The sequence below is a fragment of the Crassostrea angulata genome, chromosome 5 (genome assembly GCF_025612915.1).
Source record: "Crassostrea angulata isolate pt1a10 chromosome 5, ASM2561291v2, whole genome shotgun sequence".
Taxonomy (NCBI): domain Eukaryota; kingdom Metazoa; phylum Mollusca; class Bivalvia; order Ostreida; family Ostreidae; genus Magallana; species Magallana angulata.
Genome location: NC_069115.1, coordinates 21287332 through 21309297, shown reverse-complemented (window position 1 = coordinate 21309297; position 21966 = coordinate 21287332). Strand labels below are relative to the sequence as shown.

The 21966-nt window shown below is 36.2% G+C and overlaps 1 protein-coding gene across 1 annotated transcript in view; it reads right to left on the bottom strand.

Annotated features, from left to right (window-relative positions):
* The window catches only part of LOC128184146 (cation-independent mannose-6-phosphate receptor-like), a 32578-nt gene extending 12290 nt beyond the window's left edge, over positions 1-20288 (bottom strand). Inside the window, exons 1-30 of the mRNA XM_052853496.1 lie at positions 20124-20288; positions 19587-19887; positions 18860-19091; positions 18222-18433; positions 17669-17831; positions 16959-17160; positions 16405-16511; positions 15811-15975; positions 15356-15487; positions 15108-15260; positions 14446-14583; positions 14003-14183; positions 13259-13549; positions 12299-12467; positions 11766-11921; positions 11356-11574; positions 10825-11005; positions 10011-10313; positions 9403-9596; positions 9112-9192; positions 8482-8704; positions 7650-8015; positions 7182-7242; positions 6641-6797; positions 6047-6176; positions 3069-3194; positions 1757-2019; positions 1258-1473; positions 656-805; positions 76-249 (exon numbers count right to left, since the gene is read on the bottom strand). Coding sequence (XP_052709456.1) covers positions 76-249; positions 656-805; positions 1258-1473; positions 1757-2019; positions 3069-3194; positions 6047-6176; positions 6641-6797; positions 7182-7242; positions 7650-8015; positions 8482-8704; positions 9112-9192; positions 9403-9596; positions 10011-10313; positions 10825-11005; positions 11356-11574; positions 11766-11921; positions 12299-12467; positions 13259-13549; positions 14003-14183; positions 14446-14583; positions 15108-15260; positions 15356-15487; positions 15811-15975; positions 16405-16511; positions 16959-17160; positions 17669-17831; positions 18222-18433; positions 18860-19091; positions 19587-19887; positions 20124-20254 — 5577 coding nt within the window. The 5' untranslated portion in view covers positions 20255-20288. The remainder of the gene's footprint in view (positions 1-75; positions 250-655; positions 806-1257; positions 1474-1756; positions 2020-3068; positions 3195-6046; positions 6177-6640; positions 6798-7181; positions 7243-7649; positions 8016-8481; positions 8705-9111; positions 9193-9402; positions 9597-10010; positions 10314-10824; positions 11006-11355; positions 11575-11765; positions 11922-12298; positions 12468-13258; positions 13550-14002; positions 14184-14445; positions 14584-15107; positions 15261-15355; positions 15488-15810; positions 15976-16404; positions 16512-16958; positions 17161-17668; positions 17832-18221; positions 18434-18859; positions 19092-19586; positions 19888-20123) is intronic.
* Between the last annotated feature and the right edge of the window lie 1678 nt (positions 20289-21966).

Below are 21966 nucleotides of genomic sequence, written 5' to 3'. Positions count from 1 at the left end.
AACAATCATCAAAAACCATATAGTGAAAATGATCTACCTGAAAAACTGTCAAAGCTTTGTTTACAAAGGGTTTACCTTGATAGGCTGTGCCTTTCTGAGTCCAGTGAAGTTGTACAACGCCCCCGAGACGGGGTCCTGATACACACATTTCCCCTTTGCAGTGTCTGTGTTGTTTCTCTCACACACAACATTGGTATCCCACTCAAAGATGTACTGACATCCAGCAACGTACTCCAAAACTGGAACACCCTGCAATGCAACATAATGGGACTGTATTCTGATACAGAAGCACTAAAAGACTGAAATTAGGGATTAGGGCTTTATCATGAGAAATTGTGACACCCAACCATGTACTCCAAAACTAGAGTACGCGTATACATGTACCACACAATGAAACATATAGGGCTTAAAACTGGTACAAAAACACTGAAACCTAAAAAAGTTATTAAAAAAGACTTAGGCTTTATCTGAAGTGATTGAGACACCAGGCCATGTATTCCAAAACTAAAATACTCAGCAACACCAAGAAATTGAAATAGTATGATTAAAATTGCTGAAAATACTGTTTAACATGTCCTTGACCATTTTATTATCCTTAGAGTTTTATAGGTACATTCAATTGACAATTTTGAAATGTTCAGAGCTTGAAGCTTACAGCTAAAGGTCCTGGTTTGCAGTTGAAGACGATTTTGGAGGTGATGTTGGCGGCGGGGTTGGACGGACAGGGAGATCCGTGGTCATACAAGAGGACAATCTTGTTGGACACGGGATCCAGCTGTGGTCGGGTTCTAGCTTTACCTAAACTCTGAAAAACACAATATAAAAGGGTTTTTTAGATAGCAATATTGTGCACTAATTAAAAAAAACACTGATTCATCAACTTGATTTTTTTAAAAATGAAAAAAAAAAGATTTCCGATATAATGTGCAAGAAAAGCTATGGTAACCCAATAGCTGACTTAGTCTATATTCACTACACTCAATTAGATTTTGACAAAAAGTCCTCAATGTCCAATTTAGGACAAAATACACTGTACATACATTGTAGAGTGTGTTATTCTTGAAGCCATCCCATCTCTCTCTCTCTCTCTCTCTCTCTCTCTCTCTCTCTCTCTCTCTCTCTCTCTCTCTCTCTCTCTCTCTCTCTTCTCTCTCTCTCTCTCTCTCTTTCTCTCTCTCTCTCTAAATGTATGTTTAATTTTTTTCTTATTAATATACAGCCATACAATTACAGTTTCTGTTTAGTTGACTGACTTACAATGGGTGGCTTTCCAACTCTGTCCTGACAAGCACTGGCCCCTGGGGGACACAGTTTGCCATATATGGGGTTCAGAGGCCTGCAGATGTTGATGTAAAACGTGCCATCCGTGTCTGTCCCATGTCCTGCGGTAGACACTGCCAAGTGATGACCAGACATCTTGATCAGGGGAGACAAATCTACTGTGTAGCCATCCTTCTCTACAGAGCATCTGACCTTTATGACAAAAAAAATACCAAAACAAAAATCACTCAAAAAATCTCATGGCACATACACAATAAATTAAAAATATCATTTGTGCTATAACTTCAATCATTTTGCAAAGTTGCTCTATGAAAGTGTACTAACTAAAGGTAAATCTGAACTGTAAATTTATTCCATTCTTACTTATTTTTAATATAATTACATTAACCATTGAAGGGCAGAATCAATTCAATAAAAAAGCGATATTTTATGGGTGGGAGAGCAGAAAACTTTGACAACTTGTACATGTAAGTACCTGTTCTTCACATGCTAACTCTGTGTGCCAGACAAACTGATAAGTACAGTCGCCAGTCTCAGCGATGAACTCTGGCTGACCCTGCCCCGCCCCATGGGAACAGATGAAGCTGATGATGACGTTCCGCTCAAACTGGTTGTTATGACATTTGTCTCCCCCGGAGTAATTCAGGAACAGAATGCCATCGTCGTATTGGAGATTGGCGTTCCATTTCCCAGCACTGAACGCTCTCATCTCGCCTTTCTTTTCCACTTGGCAAGTACCTGCAACAATACATACGGTTAAAGTACACTATACTGTATTTTTCAAAAATTAGGTCAAAAAATAAAAAAAAGTATAAATAGGTCGACTTCGAAGAATTGGTCGAAAAATTACCACTAGTTCTAATGAATAAATGGTTAAACCAATAAGGTTATCATATAGTAGCCTTTAATCTTATTTCACAGTTTTAAACAAAAGGGAAATAAAATGTATTTCTTCAAGAAAATGTCTGAAATTGCATCAAAATTTTCAAACCAATTTATTCAGTACGGCCGGTTTTTATTTAAGATCGTTTTTTTATTACTTCCCTGCCATGTGTACAAACTGGTGTTAACCGGGGGATAGTAACCTAGCCGGAGGCATGATTACGGTAGCACATGTCACCCTGTATCTCTGTGCGACTTTTTACTGTGTATATACACACGAGTCAACCTCTGATCTTATTGAAGCCTGCAGGCATGAGTAGCACGTGCCGAGAGTTCAACTGTGTATAAACAAAGTAAGCGCTACCCTGACTGATTTCAGAGACACCTGGCTAAAATTTCATCGAAAGTTTTATGTTGAATATGCAGAAAAAAAAATTGTTCATGTATTCTATTATGAAAACAAATTGTTTTTTTTTATTTCTACCTGACGATATTTTCTCCCCGTAATTACCCTTTGTACGGTTCTCATTTTATTTTTACCGCGCAAAATCGATTTCCTGTTTATCGTATGCACATGATCAAAATGCATGACAGCATATAATAATGATCGAAAGATGAATAGGGCGAGGTCCACGTGTCAGGAAAAAAAAGTATCAACCTAATTTCCGAAAAATAGGGTATTCATAGAATAGAGAGAAATATATTACTGACATCTATCTATATGTAGCTATGATGCTATGACAGTAAACATGATAGTACCCGTTGAAGCCACACAAGTGGTGCCCGCCACCACCCCACATGATGTATGGGTAAAGTACATTATAACAGAATGGAGAGAAAACCTATTACATCTGTCTATATGTAGCTACATGTACATGTATTATGCTATGTAAACAAGATAGTACCTGTTGAGGCCACACAGGTGGTGCCAGCCACCGCCCCGCACACGTTGAGGGTAAACTTGTGGTCCTTCCTGTCATCCACTGTGTATCCCTCGGACCGTTTGAGGGAACTCAAATCAAAAGCATAGCCTACAAATGGAGAAGCGTTGCAATAGTATTTAAGTTTTTATAATACGTTTACGCATATCATTACACTCTCAAATCTAGAGCTAAATTAAACAAGAAATTTTTTAACTACAGACCCTGAAACATACTACTACACCAAAAAAGTGTGCAACTTTCGTGTGAGAAACGTTTCATGTAAACCATTTAGCGTTTCGTGTAAACCGTTTAGCGATTCGTGTGAATCGTGAAGCGTTTCGTGTAAACCGTTTAGCGTTTCGGGCAAAGCGTGCAGCGCTTCGGGCAAAGCGTGTAAATCGTTTTGGGCAAAGCATGCGAGAACATTATAAAACGTTCATCAGATTTCATTCCGAACTTTCTGACAATTTAATTGTTTCAAAATAGCGCTCGTGTTAAACATTACTTTAAACTGTGATTGGCAAAACTCCTTTGTAGATATTCTCGTGAAAAAAATCTATAAGAAATGATATACTTATCTTTTTACAATATTGAATTAATTTTTAACGAACAAAATAAAGGTACGCATATTGAAAGAAGGCGTTACTGAGACTATTCGGCTGTGTACAACCAGCACACATAACCTCGGACATCAAGTAGACCTGCACCTGGCTGAACCTGTCAATCAAACTGTGTATTCGTTTTCATTGGATGGTCACGCGTCTCTTCTTTTGTCAATAGCCAATAGAAATTTTAATGACTTCAAGGTAGTCGAAATCAGTATTTGATGATGCACACAATTTAAATGATAGATTATTGAACATTAATTTGAACAAAATTAAATGTTAACATAGAAAGAAAATATACTGTTCATTTCTATAAAATGCGGTAAGTAAATTCTTCTGAATCCCGATTAAAAATATTTCTACAAGTTATTGTTTTAATTATTTAAACACTGATAACAGAAAACAACAAGTAATTTACACACTGAAATTTTCCTACAATGTACACATGCAATTAATTATTATGGAAAGAATATGGGAGAGAAGACCCACTATATATTAAAAATATCATTTTATATCCCAACAATTGAACGTTTCGTTGCCAAAGTCATACATGATATTTAAAAAGCCCACTTCATTGTGTCTGAAATGTCTCAGTGGTTAGAGTACCTAACATAAGCTAAACTTATATATCTAGGGTTTTTATGTTACGGGTTCGATACCACCAAAATTTCCGACAATATACTTTTTTTCTTATTTTTTGTTAAATATATTAAAAACTGACTATTGTTAGAAATTTTGCTTTTGCAAACTTGTATTATAATATATTTGAATAGAGTTAATTTGGGAAAAATAAATTCAAAATTGTATTTCACTACTAAACCCAAAAGGCATTTGCGCCATCTTATTCCCCCATCTTCTTTATATGCATGGTACTTGATTGATTTTTTTTCTGTGATTTTATGTACGGAACATTTATTTACGCAAATGATACGAGATAAAAAAAATAATCGGTTGTTTTATAGCATTTTTCTAACTTATGTGACTAATTTTATTTTATATAATTTTCAAAATTATCAATGTAAATAATTACAGGTTTATTTACTGTTAGTATTTTTACATCAAATTCTCTGAACCCAATAAAAATACTAATATGAGAAGAAAAAACAAATGCCGCCGAATACTGAAACCGATTTCAGTTTGTAATCATACGGAATTTTTTTTTGATATTGAATATTGTGTTACGGTAACTTTTTTCTCTGGAATTTTTATTATTTGCGGCACTAATTAGAATCATGGATATTTCTCTTGAGCAATAAATATATTTATAGAAGTAGTATTTTTGGCTAATTCTGTGAATAAATAATTTTTTGCTTTAAATCTATGTACCAAATTAATTTATTAATTATTAATCAATTCAATACTTATGTACATATATGTTTCTATTATCAGTATTTCTATTATTTGAAATTCGTGTTTTCTTAAAATTAATTCTTACAAACAGATTCAAGGTAAAAATCCGAGAGCACCCGAATCGATCAGGATACAAGTGAAAAGCTGTCAATGTGACAGCAAACCGGGTTTTCTTTTATGTGAATTTTATCCATAATCCATATGGCAGTGCAATATTTTGCCAAAAAGTGACTAAGTTCAAAATCTGGTATTTTTTTCATAAATTATCAGAAATCAAAATCCTAGCAATATGCACATCTCTGATATACCCTATGTACAATTGATCTGCAAAAGAACAACTTCCTTTCTTGAAATCTGTAAGAGGAGTTATCCGTACAATGAGGGTACCCTATATGCAATATTTTGCCAAAAAATGACTAAGTTCAAAAGCTGGTATTTTTTTCATTAATTATCGGAAATCAAAATCCTAGCAATATGCACACCTCTGATATATGTACAATTGAACTGCAAAACAACAACTTCCTATCTTGAAAACTGTAGGAGGATTATCCGTACAATGAGGGTACCCTATATGCAATATTTTGCCAAAAAGTGACTAAGTTCAAAAGCTATTTTTTTTTTCATAAATTATCGGAAATCAAAATCCTAGCAATATGCACACCTCTGATATATGCACAATTGATCTCTAAAACAACAACTTCCTATCTTGAAAACTGTAGGAGGAGTTATCCGTACAATGAGGGTACCCTTTTGGCAGCCGCCCGTCCGCCCGCCATTTTCACCATTTTAATAACCAGATTTTTCCTTCGGAAAACCCGGTTAAAAAGTGTGTCCAAAGCGTGTGAAATGCGAACAAATCATTTCGTGCGAGAATCTTTTCGTGTAAACCGTTCAGCGTTTCGTGTAAATCGCTTAGCGTTTCGTGTGAACTGTATAGCGAGCGTGTGGTGAAGTAGTACGTTTCAGGGTCTGTACAAGTGGGGGGGTGTAGATTGCTTCACTGACCTGTTGAGGGGTTAGTGACAGTACAGTTTGCTCCATCGCCCTTGGAGGTTTGAATGGGACAGGCGGCCGCCGTCTGCCACACAAATCTGTGTTCACACCCCACCTGAAAGTGTCCCGCCGGAGAGGTGTCCTGAAACGAACAACACAATAATAGGATCATATACTTATCATATCATATTTTCCCAATTTAAAAAAAAATTGTTGCTAAAGTACAAAATCATATACACATCTGATTTTAAATTTTTCCCATCAGAACATTTGATGATTACAGAAGCAAAATACTTAATTCTATATATCCTGGACGGATTTTGAAAAACAAAGAAAAAAACCCCTTAAAATTAATGGTAAATCTATAATCATCCTCAATATGGAAAGTCATTATATAATTATAAGCATTGCAATACCTTTCATCATTGAAGTGACTACAGATTGAATGACATGCACATGCAAATCTAGGGAAAGGGGGGTGGGGTCCCAACCCTCCCTGGAAAATTAAAATTAATTACATTACATCTCCACCACCCAGCAAATCAAAATATATTTCTGATCCTCCCCGGGTCAAGCATGAATGATGTATGTCAGAAAGGAGCTTACAATGGAGTCTTTGCTGCAGTAGAGGAGGATGCGGGTGGTGACGTGTTTGGTGGGGTCCTCCTTACACGCCTCTCCGTTTGTGTACACCAGCTGTAGGTGACCGTCCAGGAACTGTACCTGCTGCTCGCTCACCTCCCCGATGTTGTGGAACTTCTTCCTATTAAAAAAAGATAGCCATTAAAAGTCATTTTCAATACCTGGTAGTTGTTGATAAGCAATTAAGTATAATTATAATTATAATTATAAAAGATTGAGAATTTTTAAAGAGCATTAAATATTAATAAATTGTTGAAATGAGAACCCATTAAAAATACAGCTTCAATATGAGTACTACATGTATGAAGGTTCAACAAGTTTCTTCACAAAATGTCATGTGCATGTATATCTTTATTGAAAGCCCCCTTACTCTTCCCATAAAGAACAAATATACATGCATGTACTTCCATATTCACAGTTGCATTATTATCATGTACATATGGAGTGATGTAATGTTCATTGGGAAGTCTGACCGACATTCTTGTAGATAGAAATATACACTTACTTGGGATCTGTGACGCCGAGATCAACGATACAGGCCGCTGAATTGAAGGGACAGGTCTCCCCTGAAAGAAATCATTGAAAATTAATCATTTATCCCATTATTTAAAAATACATACAATTATATTTCGAGACAGGATTAAATAGTGATGGTTTGTAAACTCAGGTAAAAACAGAAGTGACAACGACAAAATTTTATATGTTGTGATATTGCAATAAAGTGCTTTGACCAAAATCCATCAACTTGAAGCAACTTATAATTAATAGTAATTACACAAATATTGAAGGGAAAGCTTATTTACAGGTAAGAAAAAGAAAAAAAAAAGATTCATGTCAAATTACGCATCGGTCTCAAAACACTACACCCTACCAACCCGTCATATGACTGCAACAGATTTGCAATTAAGTCCTACACGTATAATAAGAATATTTCAGCGTTTTTTAAGTCCATTGTTATACACATCAAACCCACCTTTCTGGTGAACAAGCGAGCGACACACGTTAAAAATGTACTTCTTCTTGGCGACGTGGTCAATGGTCTGATAATTGTCATCGTTCAGGGAAAGGCTGGACAGGTCGTACTGCCCCCCGCTGGGATCTCTAAGCCCACAGTCAGCGACCTTGAAGGGGGGACAGGCCTGGGCGGTGGGCCACACAAACTGATAGACACAGTCCTCTGTCTCGTTGAGGAAGGTGGGACCCGCCAGACCGGTTTTGGACTGGTCGCAGACAAAGGTGATGACGGTGGAGCGGTTATACTTTTGGTGACAGAGGTGTCCGTTGTCGTAGGTCAGAGTTATCTCCCCTGAGTCGTACACCAGGCTGCTACTGCTGTGACCTAGGTGATACAAAACAATGTAGTTTTCATTAACATTACTGGTAAATAAAAACATTATAAAAAGTAGCCAAAGCTAATACGCATAATTAATATTATAATATAATAATGTTTCCTAGGTTAACAGTTCACATAAATACATTGAAAACTATTTTCAGCCGATTTACAACTTTTTTCCACTTAAGCATCAATAATTATGAACATAATGTGAGTTCATGATATCCAAAAATGAATCATAATATCTATATTAAGTTTAAAGGCAAATTTTAAAATAGCAAATTTCATGATTTACTATTCTAAAAGTACAGCATTTTGATAAGTTTTTCACCAGTGGTATGTACCGAATAGCCAATGCACAATGTTTTTAGTAAATTTCATAGATAAGAATGCATTCTTTTTAACTTTTGACCCAATATTCCTTTTCCTTTTTAAGATGCCATCTCCCAGTACATTACATCATTAAACATACCTGCATCAAAATGGAAGTTGCTGTCGGCTGGCTTGGTCTGACAGGATGCTATGGAGGAGTCTGTGCACTTGCTGGATTTGACCAGGGGACCACACACATTCAGTTCGTATGCATACTCCCCAGACGTCACCAGATAATTAGCATCAGCTTTGCGGAGTTTATTGAAATCAAAGGAATAGCCATACAGGGGGTCTGACACAACACAGTTTTGACCCACAATTCTCTGTTGGAAAAAAGCACAAGGATTCATGATTAGCAAAGACGCTTACTAATAATTATCTTAACTGTACTAACTAGCAGTTGAGAAATATAATTATGTAAACAAGAGTTGTATAATTAGTAAATGGTCAAGTATGTCATGCTGCCATAATGTTTATGCCAATATTAAACAAGAATGCTCTTTACAAACTATAATAATGGCAATTTTATTTTTCATATTTGTCAAAAACCTTAATTCCATACTAAAATTCAACAGAAATTGCCATTGGTGAAGGCAATTTTAGGAAAACCTTTGAGATGGTTTATCTTGAATATATTGTTTTTCAAAGTTTGAAATATAAGAAGTAAGCGTGAAGTACCATAAGAGACTCCAGTAAGCTGTCTTTAAGAGCTGACCGGTCAGTGACTTACCTGTACCGGACAGGCGGCGGGGGTCAGCCAGTTAAAGATGTACTCACAGGTGTCCGTCTCTGCCTCAAAGGCCGGACTGTGCTGTGAACAGAGTAACACAAAACATTAATATACAAATATTGACCGAGGTTGAGGGCAACATTGATTATATTAGCCCCCGAGGGACGCAAAGCAGAGAATTGGTCAAAAGCCAGTTTTTAAACATTCAAATGAAAACAGTTTTTAAACATTCAAATGAAAAGAGATGAGCAGCCACAGAATAACCCAGCCAGCTGAACTTTGAACTCTGACCTCTGAAGGGGAGCAGAAGAAGTTGATCCTGGTGCTGCGGGGGGCCTCGTTGGGCTTGCCCTTGTGACAGCGGTCGCCCCCGATGTACCTGAGGGTAAGGGTCCCATTCCCTGCCACCACCGGCTGGGACTGAATGTACCCCATGTTGAAGGCACGGCCCGAGTTGGACACCTGACACCCCCCTACAGGGCCCCCTGAAGACAAAGCACACTTTGGTTTACTTACAGTTTATGATGCAATAACACTTCTTGATTAATATTGGGAATTGTTTGTGTGGGGATATTCTTATCACATTTATGATGACTAAAATTTTCCAGATTCATCACTCTATGCATTGTTTTTTTTTAAAAAATAAGTACCATAATTATACATTATGTAAAACAAACATGTATTTTGAGAACTTTTGCATCTGCAAAAAATACATGTAACAGACAGTCACCCTATACATGTATTACATATTAAAAAGAGTAAAAATATGCCATTTTAAATTGCAAAATTATAACAACGTCCAAATAAAAAAAAGTATCATCATGATTGAAGGTAGAATCTATAGACAAATCTTTTAAAATTTGTAAACTGTGTGTTAAACCTTGTTTTATCTCACTGACCTGGGCAGGTTGATCCAGCCACAGAGTTGATTGGTCGACAGACGTTGATGTAATAAGTCAGGTCGGAGTATCCCGGCCGAGTATCCAACACCTGCCAGTTGGTCCCGGCGCGGGCCAGGGGAGATAAGTCATACTGAGTTCCCTTCTCGTCTTGTACCTGACAGTCCACCGGCTGGGGGCGACAGGCCAGGGAGGTCTTAAAGTCAAAGTAGTAGGCATTCTCTTCCTTCCGGACAAACTCTGGGGCCCCAAGGGGGATATTCTGTCTGCACAGGAACAGAACTATCACCTGGGTTCTCTGACCTACAGTTTTGGAGGATATTAAAAAATATTACTACATTAGTAATGATGACTATTGAATTTAACATTGCAGAGTGAGTTTACTTCACGGTCTGATTCAGATATCCATAATTAAATTATTAAAAGATACAAAGACAGACCTGTTGATTTTTTTTTCAGTACATGAATTACAATTCAATATTTAATCATTAAAACTTTCTTTCCAATAGCCTTAGATAGAGATCAAAATATTTCATTATATGTCATTCCAACCCAAAATTACTTATTAATAACAGAAATGTTAATATAGAAGTGATGGCCATTTTAAAGAGAATTTCATAACATTCATGACCTTACAGACTGGGTATTTATCAAATAATGACCTTTTTATAATTTAAAAATATGCTTTTTTAAATTTTTCAGTTTGTGCAAAAGTTTGAAATACATGTATTGTGAAAAATCTGTTAGAAATACATGAAAAACGTTTACATAGTAAAACAGCTCTATAAAGATACACATGGTACTAACTACCCACCATTCTGCTGCCTGACCCCATCAAAGGTCATCATGAGTCTGCCGTCCTCGGAATAGTCCAGAGTATGGGAGAGGGTGGCAAGTCCCTGGGACAGTCCCGCGGCGGTCTCCAGACAGGCAGCTGATTCCGCCCCCTCTATCGCCGCACAGTGTGGTGACTTTATGCTACCACACAGGTTCATCTACACATACACAGAGAGATGAGGTTTAACTTTTTTTTAAAAATCAATATACATGTAAATTTAATTTTTACTATAATCTATATATTAATTATAATCAAAATTTATTATATAATACTATGTTGAAAATTGTGGAAATAAAGAAAATCAAAAATAGTTTTTCTGTGTTAATTTGGTTAATTTAAAAAAAAATTATTTATATGACTAAATTGTTGAGTATTTATTTACTCAATTGAAAAAAAAATGTGACTCTGTTTGCTTTAACAACAACTGTGTACCTTATCTAAGGGAAAAAACTACCTCCATCTTTAAAAAAAAATGAAATATTCATTAAGTAAACAAAAGTCCCTTACCCTGATCTTATATCCACCCATGGCAGTAACTTCATAGAAATCTTGATCCCCACTCTTACGTAGAGGCGAGAGGTCGAACGTGTAGTCAGAGTTGCGGTCCTTGATGCTACAGTTTTTACCCTCGATGTTCGTGTCTGCTATTGGGCAGGCCGCCTCGGTCTCCCACACAAAAGAGTACTCACAGTCCCCTATCTTCTGTGGGGGGTTGGGACCTTTAGCCTAATGCATAAAAAGATGGGGGAAAAGAATTAAATACATGTATCATTTCAGAAAAAAAAAATTTATGATAATTTATAAATAATACTAAATATAATCTCAAAATAGTTGACATTTGAAAAAGAAAATCATTATGATACAACCAAAACTCTTTTCCAAAATGGCTCCAATTAAAGAAGAAAATGTTGACTTACCAGGGCACCTTTCTTGCAGACAAAGTGGATGGTGGAAGTCCAGTTCTTCCCCTGGCACTCGTTCTTGACGCTGACGTACCTGAGAGTCAGCAGTCCCTCCCCCTCCACAGTGGGGCCCGAGGTCACCTCCCCGAGGTTATCAAACACCAGCTGTTCCTACAGATAGACATAAAATCTCACTGTACTAGTTTGGACATTATCTGGTTATTTTAATTTATAATAATTTATAAATATTACTAAAAAAAATCATATTTATTCATAATTATAATCCTATTTTGTACAAAAATACTGATATCACTTAGGCAGTTCTGATTTATACATAAAGATGTACTGTAAAACTAATTCTAAAAAATTCATGATATAACATAATTTGTACACTAATAATCCCGTTCATACCCGTGCTTAAAAAAAGATTGCGTTAATTGTCAGTAAGAAATATGTCAATAAAATGTATATTATAACATAAAGTATCATAGCTAAGGATAGATTTTTCATATGATTTTGTTTACATAATGCAAACAACTATATGATACCTGTGAATTCTGGTAACTAGTTTGACAGACTGCTGCAAAGGGACTACAGCCCGACCCCACTGGAATCTCCTTCAGGGGGGTGCACACGTTCAGGTAGAACTTCTTCCTGGAGCCAGGGTTGGACTCATCCACCACCGCCCAGTTCTCTTCATCTGTTCCCCTTGACAAACTGGTCAACAAAAATCAAAGCACTGCAAGTACTAACAGGAATACAGCAGGTGTTCTTATGTCATTATATGTTTTAATACTTTGATGACAAAATCAATTCAGAATATTATACTGATATCCATACTTATATTTCATCTACACATATAGTATCATTCTGGTTGTTACTGAAAACCCAAATGATTCATATTGTTGTTGGCTCATGCACAATTTTTTAAACACTTGTTCCTACTAACCTAGACAAATCATATTGCCTGCCTCTACATACATATACCTAGTACATAAGTCATATTGCCTGGCTCTACATACTTACACAAGTCTTATCCCAGGCACTGCATGCCTACACAAGTCATATGCCTGCCACTACAAACCAAGAAAAGTCATATTGCCTGATGCTACATACCTAGATAAGTCATATTGCCTGCCCCTACATATCTAGATAAGTCACATTGACTGCCACTATATACCAAGACAAGCCAAGTCAAATTGCCTGGCTCTACATACCTACACAAGTCATATTGCCTGCCCCTTCATTCCTAGACAAGTCATATTGCCTGCCACAACATACCTAGATAGTCATCTTGCCTGCCCCTACATACCTACACAGTCAAGTCATATTGCCTGATACTACATACCTAGATAAGTCATATTGCCTGCCTCTACATTCCTAGACAAGTCATATTGCCAGATACTACATACCCAGATAAGTCATATTGCCTGATATTACATACCTAGACAAGTCATATTGCCTGTCACTACATTCCTAGACAAGTCATATTGCCTGCCACTACATACCTAGATAAGTCATATTGCCTGCCACCTCCTGTGGCTGTACACTCTATTGGACTGCTAGGACAGGCATACTCTGTGTTCCAGGCAAAGGTATAGGTTCCACTGCTGGTCAACCCTTCATCTACAAATACAGGGGACCCCCGCCCTGCATGACGGTCACAGATGAGGGTGATTTCTGTGCGTCTCGGGGTTGGAGGGTTGCTGTTGTACATTTCCCCCTGCTCATATTTGATCTTCACAAGTCCATCGTAATATGTGAGGTTAGTGTTGGCTTGTCCAGTGACAAAAGCATCCCTGTTGTTGAGAGACAGTAAATAAACATTGTGCATCAAGAACATCTGTCAAGATCATATCTTACAGTTGAATGTTCAAAGTTTACAACAGGAAGTGAAATGGTAAAATATTTCAAATGTTTTGATTTATGAATTCACATTTGCCTGAGCCATTCATATTTGCAAGACATGTCAATGTAACAATGAAATTAAAAAATGTCTAAGTTGTAAACCTACAACATAATTTTCTAAATAAAAAAAGCAGCTGCTGATATCTAAGCTTAGTTCACATGGAATTTTAATGACCAAATCTACACATATTGTATATAACTGGTGATTTTTTGCCTGCAATTGTTTCTTTCTTGTGACTAAAGATTCTTTCTACTCTGTTCATGCCGACTCACACACATAACTGTCATCTAAGTTATTTTTTATATTTATTTAATGCTATGCTTTTATCAGCGGACACACTTACGCTGCTGTCCCTCCATGCTTGACCTGACACACCCCTGGGTTCGTCACCTGTGAGGCTTTCTGGTCACACAGGGTGTTCTTCACCGGTCCACACAGGTTCAGGATGTAGTCGTAATCTCCGTTTGTCACATTGTAATAGTGGCCCTCCGCAGCCTGTAGCTTATTGAAGTCAAAGTTTATTCCTACAAAATTATGAATAAGATCATAATTAATTTTCTCATCCTTAGGACTTAATGAATTTTGAAACAAATGTTCTTAGGCAAGAAAAATTACTTTTGCGGGTAACTCATTTATACAGAAGATTCAATATGAATCACTTCATTTACAAAATTATAGTTTTTGGAGAATCAGATGTAAATTTGGGGATTTTAAAGGTAAAATACATGAACTATGAACAATGTATGCAACACAGAGTGTTAACACTAGATCCATCAGGTGACTTACCCAAGTCTTCATTGTACACCTTACAACCAGAGCCGGTCTCCCTGGAAAGGACACAGGCGGCCGCTGTCTGCCACTCAAACTCATACACACACTCGTCCAGGGACCGTCTCAAAAACACAGGCCCACTGTCCATGTCTCCTGTATAAATTAAAGTACACACAGCTATGTCTAAAGTTCAGTGTTTCAGAATTTCTTGTACAACTACACACTGAATATTCAATGTTATTCTCAAAGCAAATCATCATTTAAAGTGTGCAAATGCATAGTTATTTGGTTTCTTAACTTACACTAAAGTCAAAACAATTATGTTGTTGATTAACAAACAAAATGAAGAAAAAAATTATAATTATAGTTACTAGGCTATACACATGTGTAAACATTTAACGCCGGCAAAGATAAAATCTGCTTTAAAACATAATCAAGTGAATCCCATTATATGTGATAGAACTACATGTATATTCATCTTTAGCCGATAAGTTGTGTAATTTCAGAGCCTAGGCTTAAAATCACACATGTTCTACATGTACAGTATCTCAGCCTATTGAGATGTTCTAACAAGCAGTAAATGTAATATGTACTGTATGACAAAGAGTCGAAAGGGAGATAAAAAGTAAACTAAAACATAAATTAATTATCAAAAATTTCCTCGGGTGCAAACGTACCTGGTTTACAAATGAATGTGATGACAGAGGACTTTTTCTGTGTGTTGTCCCGGCATGGATCTCCCTCCGTGTAGGTTATCTGTATGGTGTTGGATCGCGGGTCAAAGGTCGGGTTTTGGAGGTAGCGACCCAAACTGTGTGCCCCAGAATTATCTGAAACAATCATACAATGGTCATGTACAATATGACTCACAATAATACGACCACAGATTCTATTATATCATCAATACAGGGTCTTGTTACTGTACCTAGGAGACAGACGGAGGAGTCAGACTTGCAGCGCGCGGCCTGGTCACTGTGGATGAGGTCACTACATATGTTGATGTAGTACATACTCAGCCCGTCTTGGCCCCCGCCCTCCAACACGTTCCAGTTTTTACCTTCAAAATACGACCAATAGTTAGAGGGTCAGAGCAAAGCATGCTAATGCCGGTTAGGTGTATTTTTTTTGCTGCAATGTCGCTACCTTCATATTCCACATGAACCATCAAAAAAAGCATTATACTGTTTAAATAATTCCTTATACCCGGTATAGTAAAATATTTACAAAATTTAATAAAAAATATTTTCCATTAATGAAACATTAAATTAATCTGAATGTTTTTTTTTTATTACATATGTACATCAAAATGCAATCCTTGAATTCAAAACTGCTTAGTAATGATTAAGACTATTATGGCATATATGTCAATTACGTAAATACCAGTGTGTTTGACCAAGGGAGATAAATCGAATCTCTTTCCGTTGTGGTTGACGCGACACTCCTCTATGACAGGGTGGTCCAGACAGGCGTACTTTGTGTCCCAGTCAAACAGGTAGCTACAGTCCTCCTCCCTGTTAAACACCGGCCAACCCTGACCGTTGTACGCTGACAAAAAAAAAGTCATCCATCAGAATACTTATAATTAATAGAGAGAAGGAGTGGGTGAGAGCTAGGGGAGAGAGAAAAAGGAATGGGGGGCAAAATAATGTTTTCATTGTTGGTTGACAAAATATATATAATTTAAAAACAGAGAGAGAGAGAGAGAGAGAGAGAGAGATCTAGAGAGAGACAGAGAGAGAGAGTATGTGTGTGTGTACAATGGTATATTCAATTGAATCTGAAGCATTTATGCACAAGACATGACACTTTCACATTTCTCATTAGCTATTTTCATCAATTTGGAAAAGAAAAAAAAACAAGTGAAAAGTAACACTAGTAACAAATCATCACCTACAAGCGACTGTCATGTAGATGTAGATGTATCTACCTGTATTTTCCATGTAAAAAAAAGACAAAGTACAACTGTTACTTTACCTGCGGAGTGATTACAGTGGAAGTTGATGATGGTCTCTCGCTGGAAATGGTTGTGGTTACACTTTTCTCCTCCTTTGTAGGTCAGAGTCAACAGGCCATCTACATATCTATAACAAAGTTAGGAGTACATATTAAACAAAATGTTATACATGTAGTTAAAATCTTGCAGAATTCTTTAGGTCAGTATCATTTCAAATTCTTCATCAAACTTTTTTAAATTACATAAAAACACAAGTCATTTGAGATTTCACACAGGCTAATAACTTAATAAATTCATTTGTAGATAATTGTAATTAAAACTCCATAAGATAAAATGCATATTGAAACTTTTGATTTGAAAGGTGGTTTGAAATTTTAATGAAAATACAATTCATTTTTAATGGCAATTTTATTTTATTTAAAGCTTCACTACCTAAAAAAATTGTAATTTCTTAATTCATAAACCTGTGTAAATTAAATAATATATTTTAATCCAAATTAAAGAACATCGGAGAGATGGTCGCTGGTTTGTGTAATGAACTTTCTTGGTGGTATTCTATTTGTACTGAACCTACTTGAGTTCTTGGTGGTCAGTTTTCCCGAGCACGTGGCCCCAGCTGGAGTTGCCCACCATGGTCTGACAGACTGCCACGCCCCTCACGCTCTCATCGTCCGGGCACTGTATCCCCAGCTCTCCGCACACGTTGATGTAGTACCTCATGGGGCGAGAACCCGGGCCCGAGGCGTTCACGTACACTTCATAAGGTTTATCCACACCTGCAAAATACAAAACAACTTAACAATCATACCTAAATTTTTAAATCATTCTTTTTTTCTTTTTTTATACGAAGTCAATTTTTTAAGCTTTCTATTGCTATGTACATATGAATGTATTGTGGTATTTCAAAGAAAATGGAGATTGGAAAATTCATTCTAGAGTAACTGCTACAGTATCAGCTATTGTAACAAAAAATGTCAAAATAATTTTTAACCATGAAGTTCATTATGAAGCATGTAATGAATGCTTATAAATATTATTTTTTAAATGTTAAATATGTTTATTTTTCTTGTATTATTAGACATTATATATCACTATTTTAAGGTCATATATCCATCTTTATACTTTGATGGAAAAGAGGGGCAACTTTATAATACAGTCTTACTAGATGTTATGGTTATCTGCGTACAACCTTAAAATTTTTAAGATGTAAATTTTCTGCCATATGACAACCCTGAAAAGTAAATGCTTCAACATCTTCCTTTTTTGAGTTTCCCAATGTCATACCTGGTGAGTTTGTGAGTGGACTCAGATCTATGTCGAGATTTCTCTGTGGATTGTGTAGGTGACAGGTGGATGAAGTCACAGCCACATCTGGACAGGCGTGCTCCCTTTTCCACAAGACTCGGTACTCACAGTTGAAATCGAATTCAAGCTGGGGGTCCTCACTCTATACGCAAAACAAACAAAAACTATTTTTAAGGTAACATTTTTAACAATACATATTTCATTTTCATATGAGACAGACAAAAATGTTCTAAATGAAACGAACTGTTCATGGTGAGTTATTTTTCATTTTTCCCATACGAAAAAAACCCCCATAAATTAATAGTAATAACTAGTTCATCTTGTGCTGTATAGAAGCAACAAAAGGTTTCCTCTAAGCTAAAAATTAACATGATTTTTTTAAGTACTCAAGTACTAAAAATCATTTTAAAATTGCTAGATAAGTTTTTTAAAAGATTCCTAGAAAAATTAAAAGACAAAATTTTTTTTAAAAAATACCAGTAGCAAAGATTAAATAAAAATAATTCTAGAAAAAAGACACTGAAAAACGAACCCCGCCAGACTCTGGACAGACAAACTGGATGGTTGTTTTAGGTTTGGCGGTGCAGCCAGGGACGGTCACATTGGAGGTATAGGTGAGGGTGGGGTGGCCCCTGGCATCCACCTGTAACTTCTTGTTCGTGTGGCCCATGTCTATGGACGTGTCATTTTTCACCCTGCAGGCCGCACTACCCTGGGGACACTGGGCTGTTTTGTCCCCTGTACCTGTAACAATTAAGGTCAAGTGTGATAATGACCTCTGACCTCAAGGTCACCAACTTTCCTCATCTTAATTCTCAGCCTCAAAGCTGAGGTTTTACTTCAAATTTATGCATTTGTCTGTTCTGGATTTAAGTTGAGAACTGATTTGAGTAATTTCAATATATATGATGGAGAAAGTGGGGCAGAGCTTGCATGTATTTCACTATCATTAAACATCACAGTTAACAAATACTTTAAGGTCAAAAATTGTAAATTTTTTTTCACTTAATTTTCAAATTACTCCTTACCTATTCCAATACATTAACATGATTATATTGCAAATGGTTGACTTTGATTGGTCAATTCAACTACCAGTTAGATTTAAAAAAAACATTATCTGTCTAGAACATGATCATATCATCTCAACAAATCAGCACTTATCTGATTTACCTGCTGTGATGTCCCTGCACACATTGATGTAGAACTCCCATCCCTCCGCCGAGTCCACCAAATACCCCCCCTGGGTCTTCACCAGTGCACTAAGGTCGATCAGCTGTCCCTTTTCGTTGTAAACATAGCAGGGGACCTCGTGATGAGATACCGGCATATTCCGACAGGCATAGCTAGTTCTCCATTCAAAGTATGACGTGCAGTATGTATGCTCAAGAAACTTTGGAAAACCCTACAAGCAAAATTTTGTAGATATTTTTTTCTGGGTTTTTTTTTTTTATCAATCATTTATCTTCATTTACTTCTCGATCATATGTATCTACATCTTAATTTACCATACATATTTTGCCTTTTACCGGTGATAAGCACTTATTTATTAATGATATGAAGCAATCATACCCATTGGGATAATCTTTTTTAAAACTTTACTAAACTAAAGAGAATAGCTTGCAATGAAATATATATCTGCATCTATGGGGTTCTCATTGATAAAACTGGCTGAGTTAGTTATTTCATCATATTATTCATTTGTGAAAAATAAAAGACAGAAGTTATCTTAATTTATTCTATTTTCTTTGATGCATAAATCATGTAACATTATTTTTTTTCTAAAATTTGTGTAAATCTATGAATGTCTAGAGAAAATAAAATTGGCACATTACAGTTTATTGTGAAATCACATACAGTGTAATCCACTCATAAAGAAAATGATCAAGGGTTTACACACCAGAGTTTTGCCACATTTAAGGTTGATGATACTGTTCAGATTCTCTCCAGCCAAATCAGGACACCCATCGCCGTTCCTCACTATCCACATCTCTGCTTCTTGGTCGTTCGATGGGGAATTTATTGTGTTGTTGGTGTAATTGGCCAGGGAGAAGGCCTGGCCGTCTTGGACCATGCACACCACTGTATCATTGTGGCAGTTGGGTTTCCCGACCCCTGCACTGTAGGTAGGGACTCTCCCACACAGATTTATTTGGTAAGTGTTGTTACCATCATATGATATCACCTCCCAGGGACCAAACCTTGATATGGATAAATAAAATTGATGCTAAGTTTAAAACTGTTTTAAAACTCTGTATGCAACCATCCGTTTTTGAGGATTGCATAATTTTTAATTAAAAATAGAAATCTATGTAAAGATTTTTATGATTTTGCTTGGTAAATTGGTTGATATACTAGACAAAAAAAGAGAGAAAATTCGAACTACATTTATAAAACAAGTTTTGCTTCATTCTTCGACTCACGAAGTTTTGTTTACCTTTCAACGGCAGAAAAGTCTTTGTTGTTAACCAGGCATTTTTCTGTGTAAATATATGGCATAAATACAAATAAAACAGCTAATCTATAAAGCTTAAACTTCATTTTACAGATTATATAGTTCCTTGTCATGTGGACGTCGCCATTTACCAAAACATCACTATGCGCACGCACTTGCTCATAATCACATGATTATCATGCGACTGGCGCGGTGGTTGGGGGAGGGGTAATTATTTGTACAACCGCGCGCACAAATTATGTCATTTTTTCACCCTTTATATATATATATTTCATTGAAAACAAGGGTTATTTTGAAAAGGGTTTCTGTCCGATTTCAAAGAAATTTTTATTGATTACAATACTTTTATTAGTAGTTCATGATCAATTTGCACTCGTACATTGAAATAGTTTTTTAACAACTTATCTGTAAATGGTATTTCAAACACCAGGCACGTAGCATTAGGGGAGGGGCCAGGGGGTCTGAAAAAAACCAGTGAAATTGAAGTTAAAAGTATCCCCCCCCCCAATGTTTTGCTTGTCAAGAATTTTTGGATAAGTCCCCCCCCCCCCACCACCATTTTAAAAAAACAATGCTACATTGTACGTGCCTGAACACAACAATATACACTACTTTAATACCAAATCCCCGGAACAGAAGGTTTGAAAGATATTTAAATATGATGCATTTATCTAGGGACATATATTCTGTTATATTAGTATACGTCCCTGATTTATCAATCCAAATTAACCTTTTGAAGTCAAATAGGTATATTTAGTGAAAAGGAAAAAAAGTTGACATACGTACTTTTATTTGTCACCTAGCGGAGTGTAGTTCAGGCCCTGAGGATGGCTGAGTTGGATAATACCTCAATTCACATTTTAATGACGTCCCGTACTCATGGCTATGAATTGATTGGTTGGGGGTGTCAAATGTTGATTTTAAATGAAATAGGTATATTTAGTGAAAAGGAAAAAAAGTTGACATACGTACTTTTATTTGTCACCTAGCGGAGTGTAGTTCAGGCCCTGAGGATGGCTGAGTTGGATAATACCTCAATTCACATTTTAATGACGTCCCGTACTCATGGCTATGAATTGATTGGTTGGGGGTGTCAAATGGTTGGGGGGGGGGGGGGGGGGGGGCATTGCATGTAAGTACATGTAGTTTTTTTTTACAACTACATGTAACTAATAGTATTTATTTTTTGGTCTCTGCTCATATGTAGAAATTTTTAAAATAGGCCAATACTTAAATCACTTTTGATAAACATAAAAATTGATGAAGTTGATATGTGTAACCTAAAAATCATTATGTGTGTAATTGACGAAAAATGTGCTCACGTATGTATACACTTTCGGTAATCCCATTGTACGGGCCTCATTTTACGTTTATTGCCGTGCGCTTTTTATCATATATTATTTTTGTGACAGAATTTACGTTTTATTTCGATAAACAGCAAATCCTGCAATTATGTAGTTTTTTTTCCTGGCTAAACATACTTTATTTGCGGTAGTACATGTACTCCAATTCATTTACAATTGCTAATATTCTCAGACATTCAAAGTCGTCGCGGTTTGTCTCTACATTACCATGTCATTTTAAATACATAGTGATACACATGTTTGATGTGAATTAATAAGCCTAAATATCATAAATTGTTTGTGATAGTAACATGTTTTTGTAAAATTGTGTATAAAGCAGTCAAAATACATAGCTGTGTCTTTTATTCAATAGGGTACATGCATATATCTGACAGCCATTAAAAATGTGTCTCAACCTTTGAATCTTAAATTAAAATTGCATTTTACATATTGCATTTTACCTTAAAAAGTAAAACTCATGA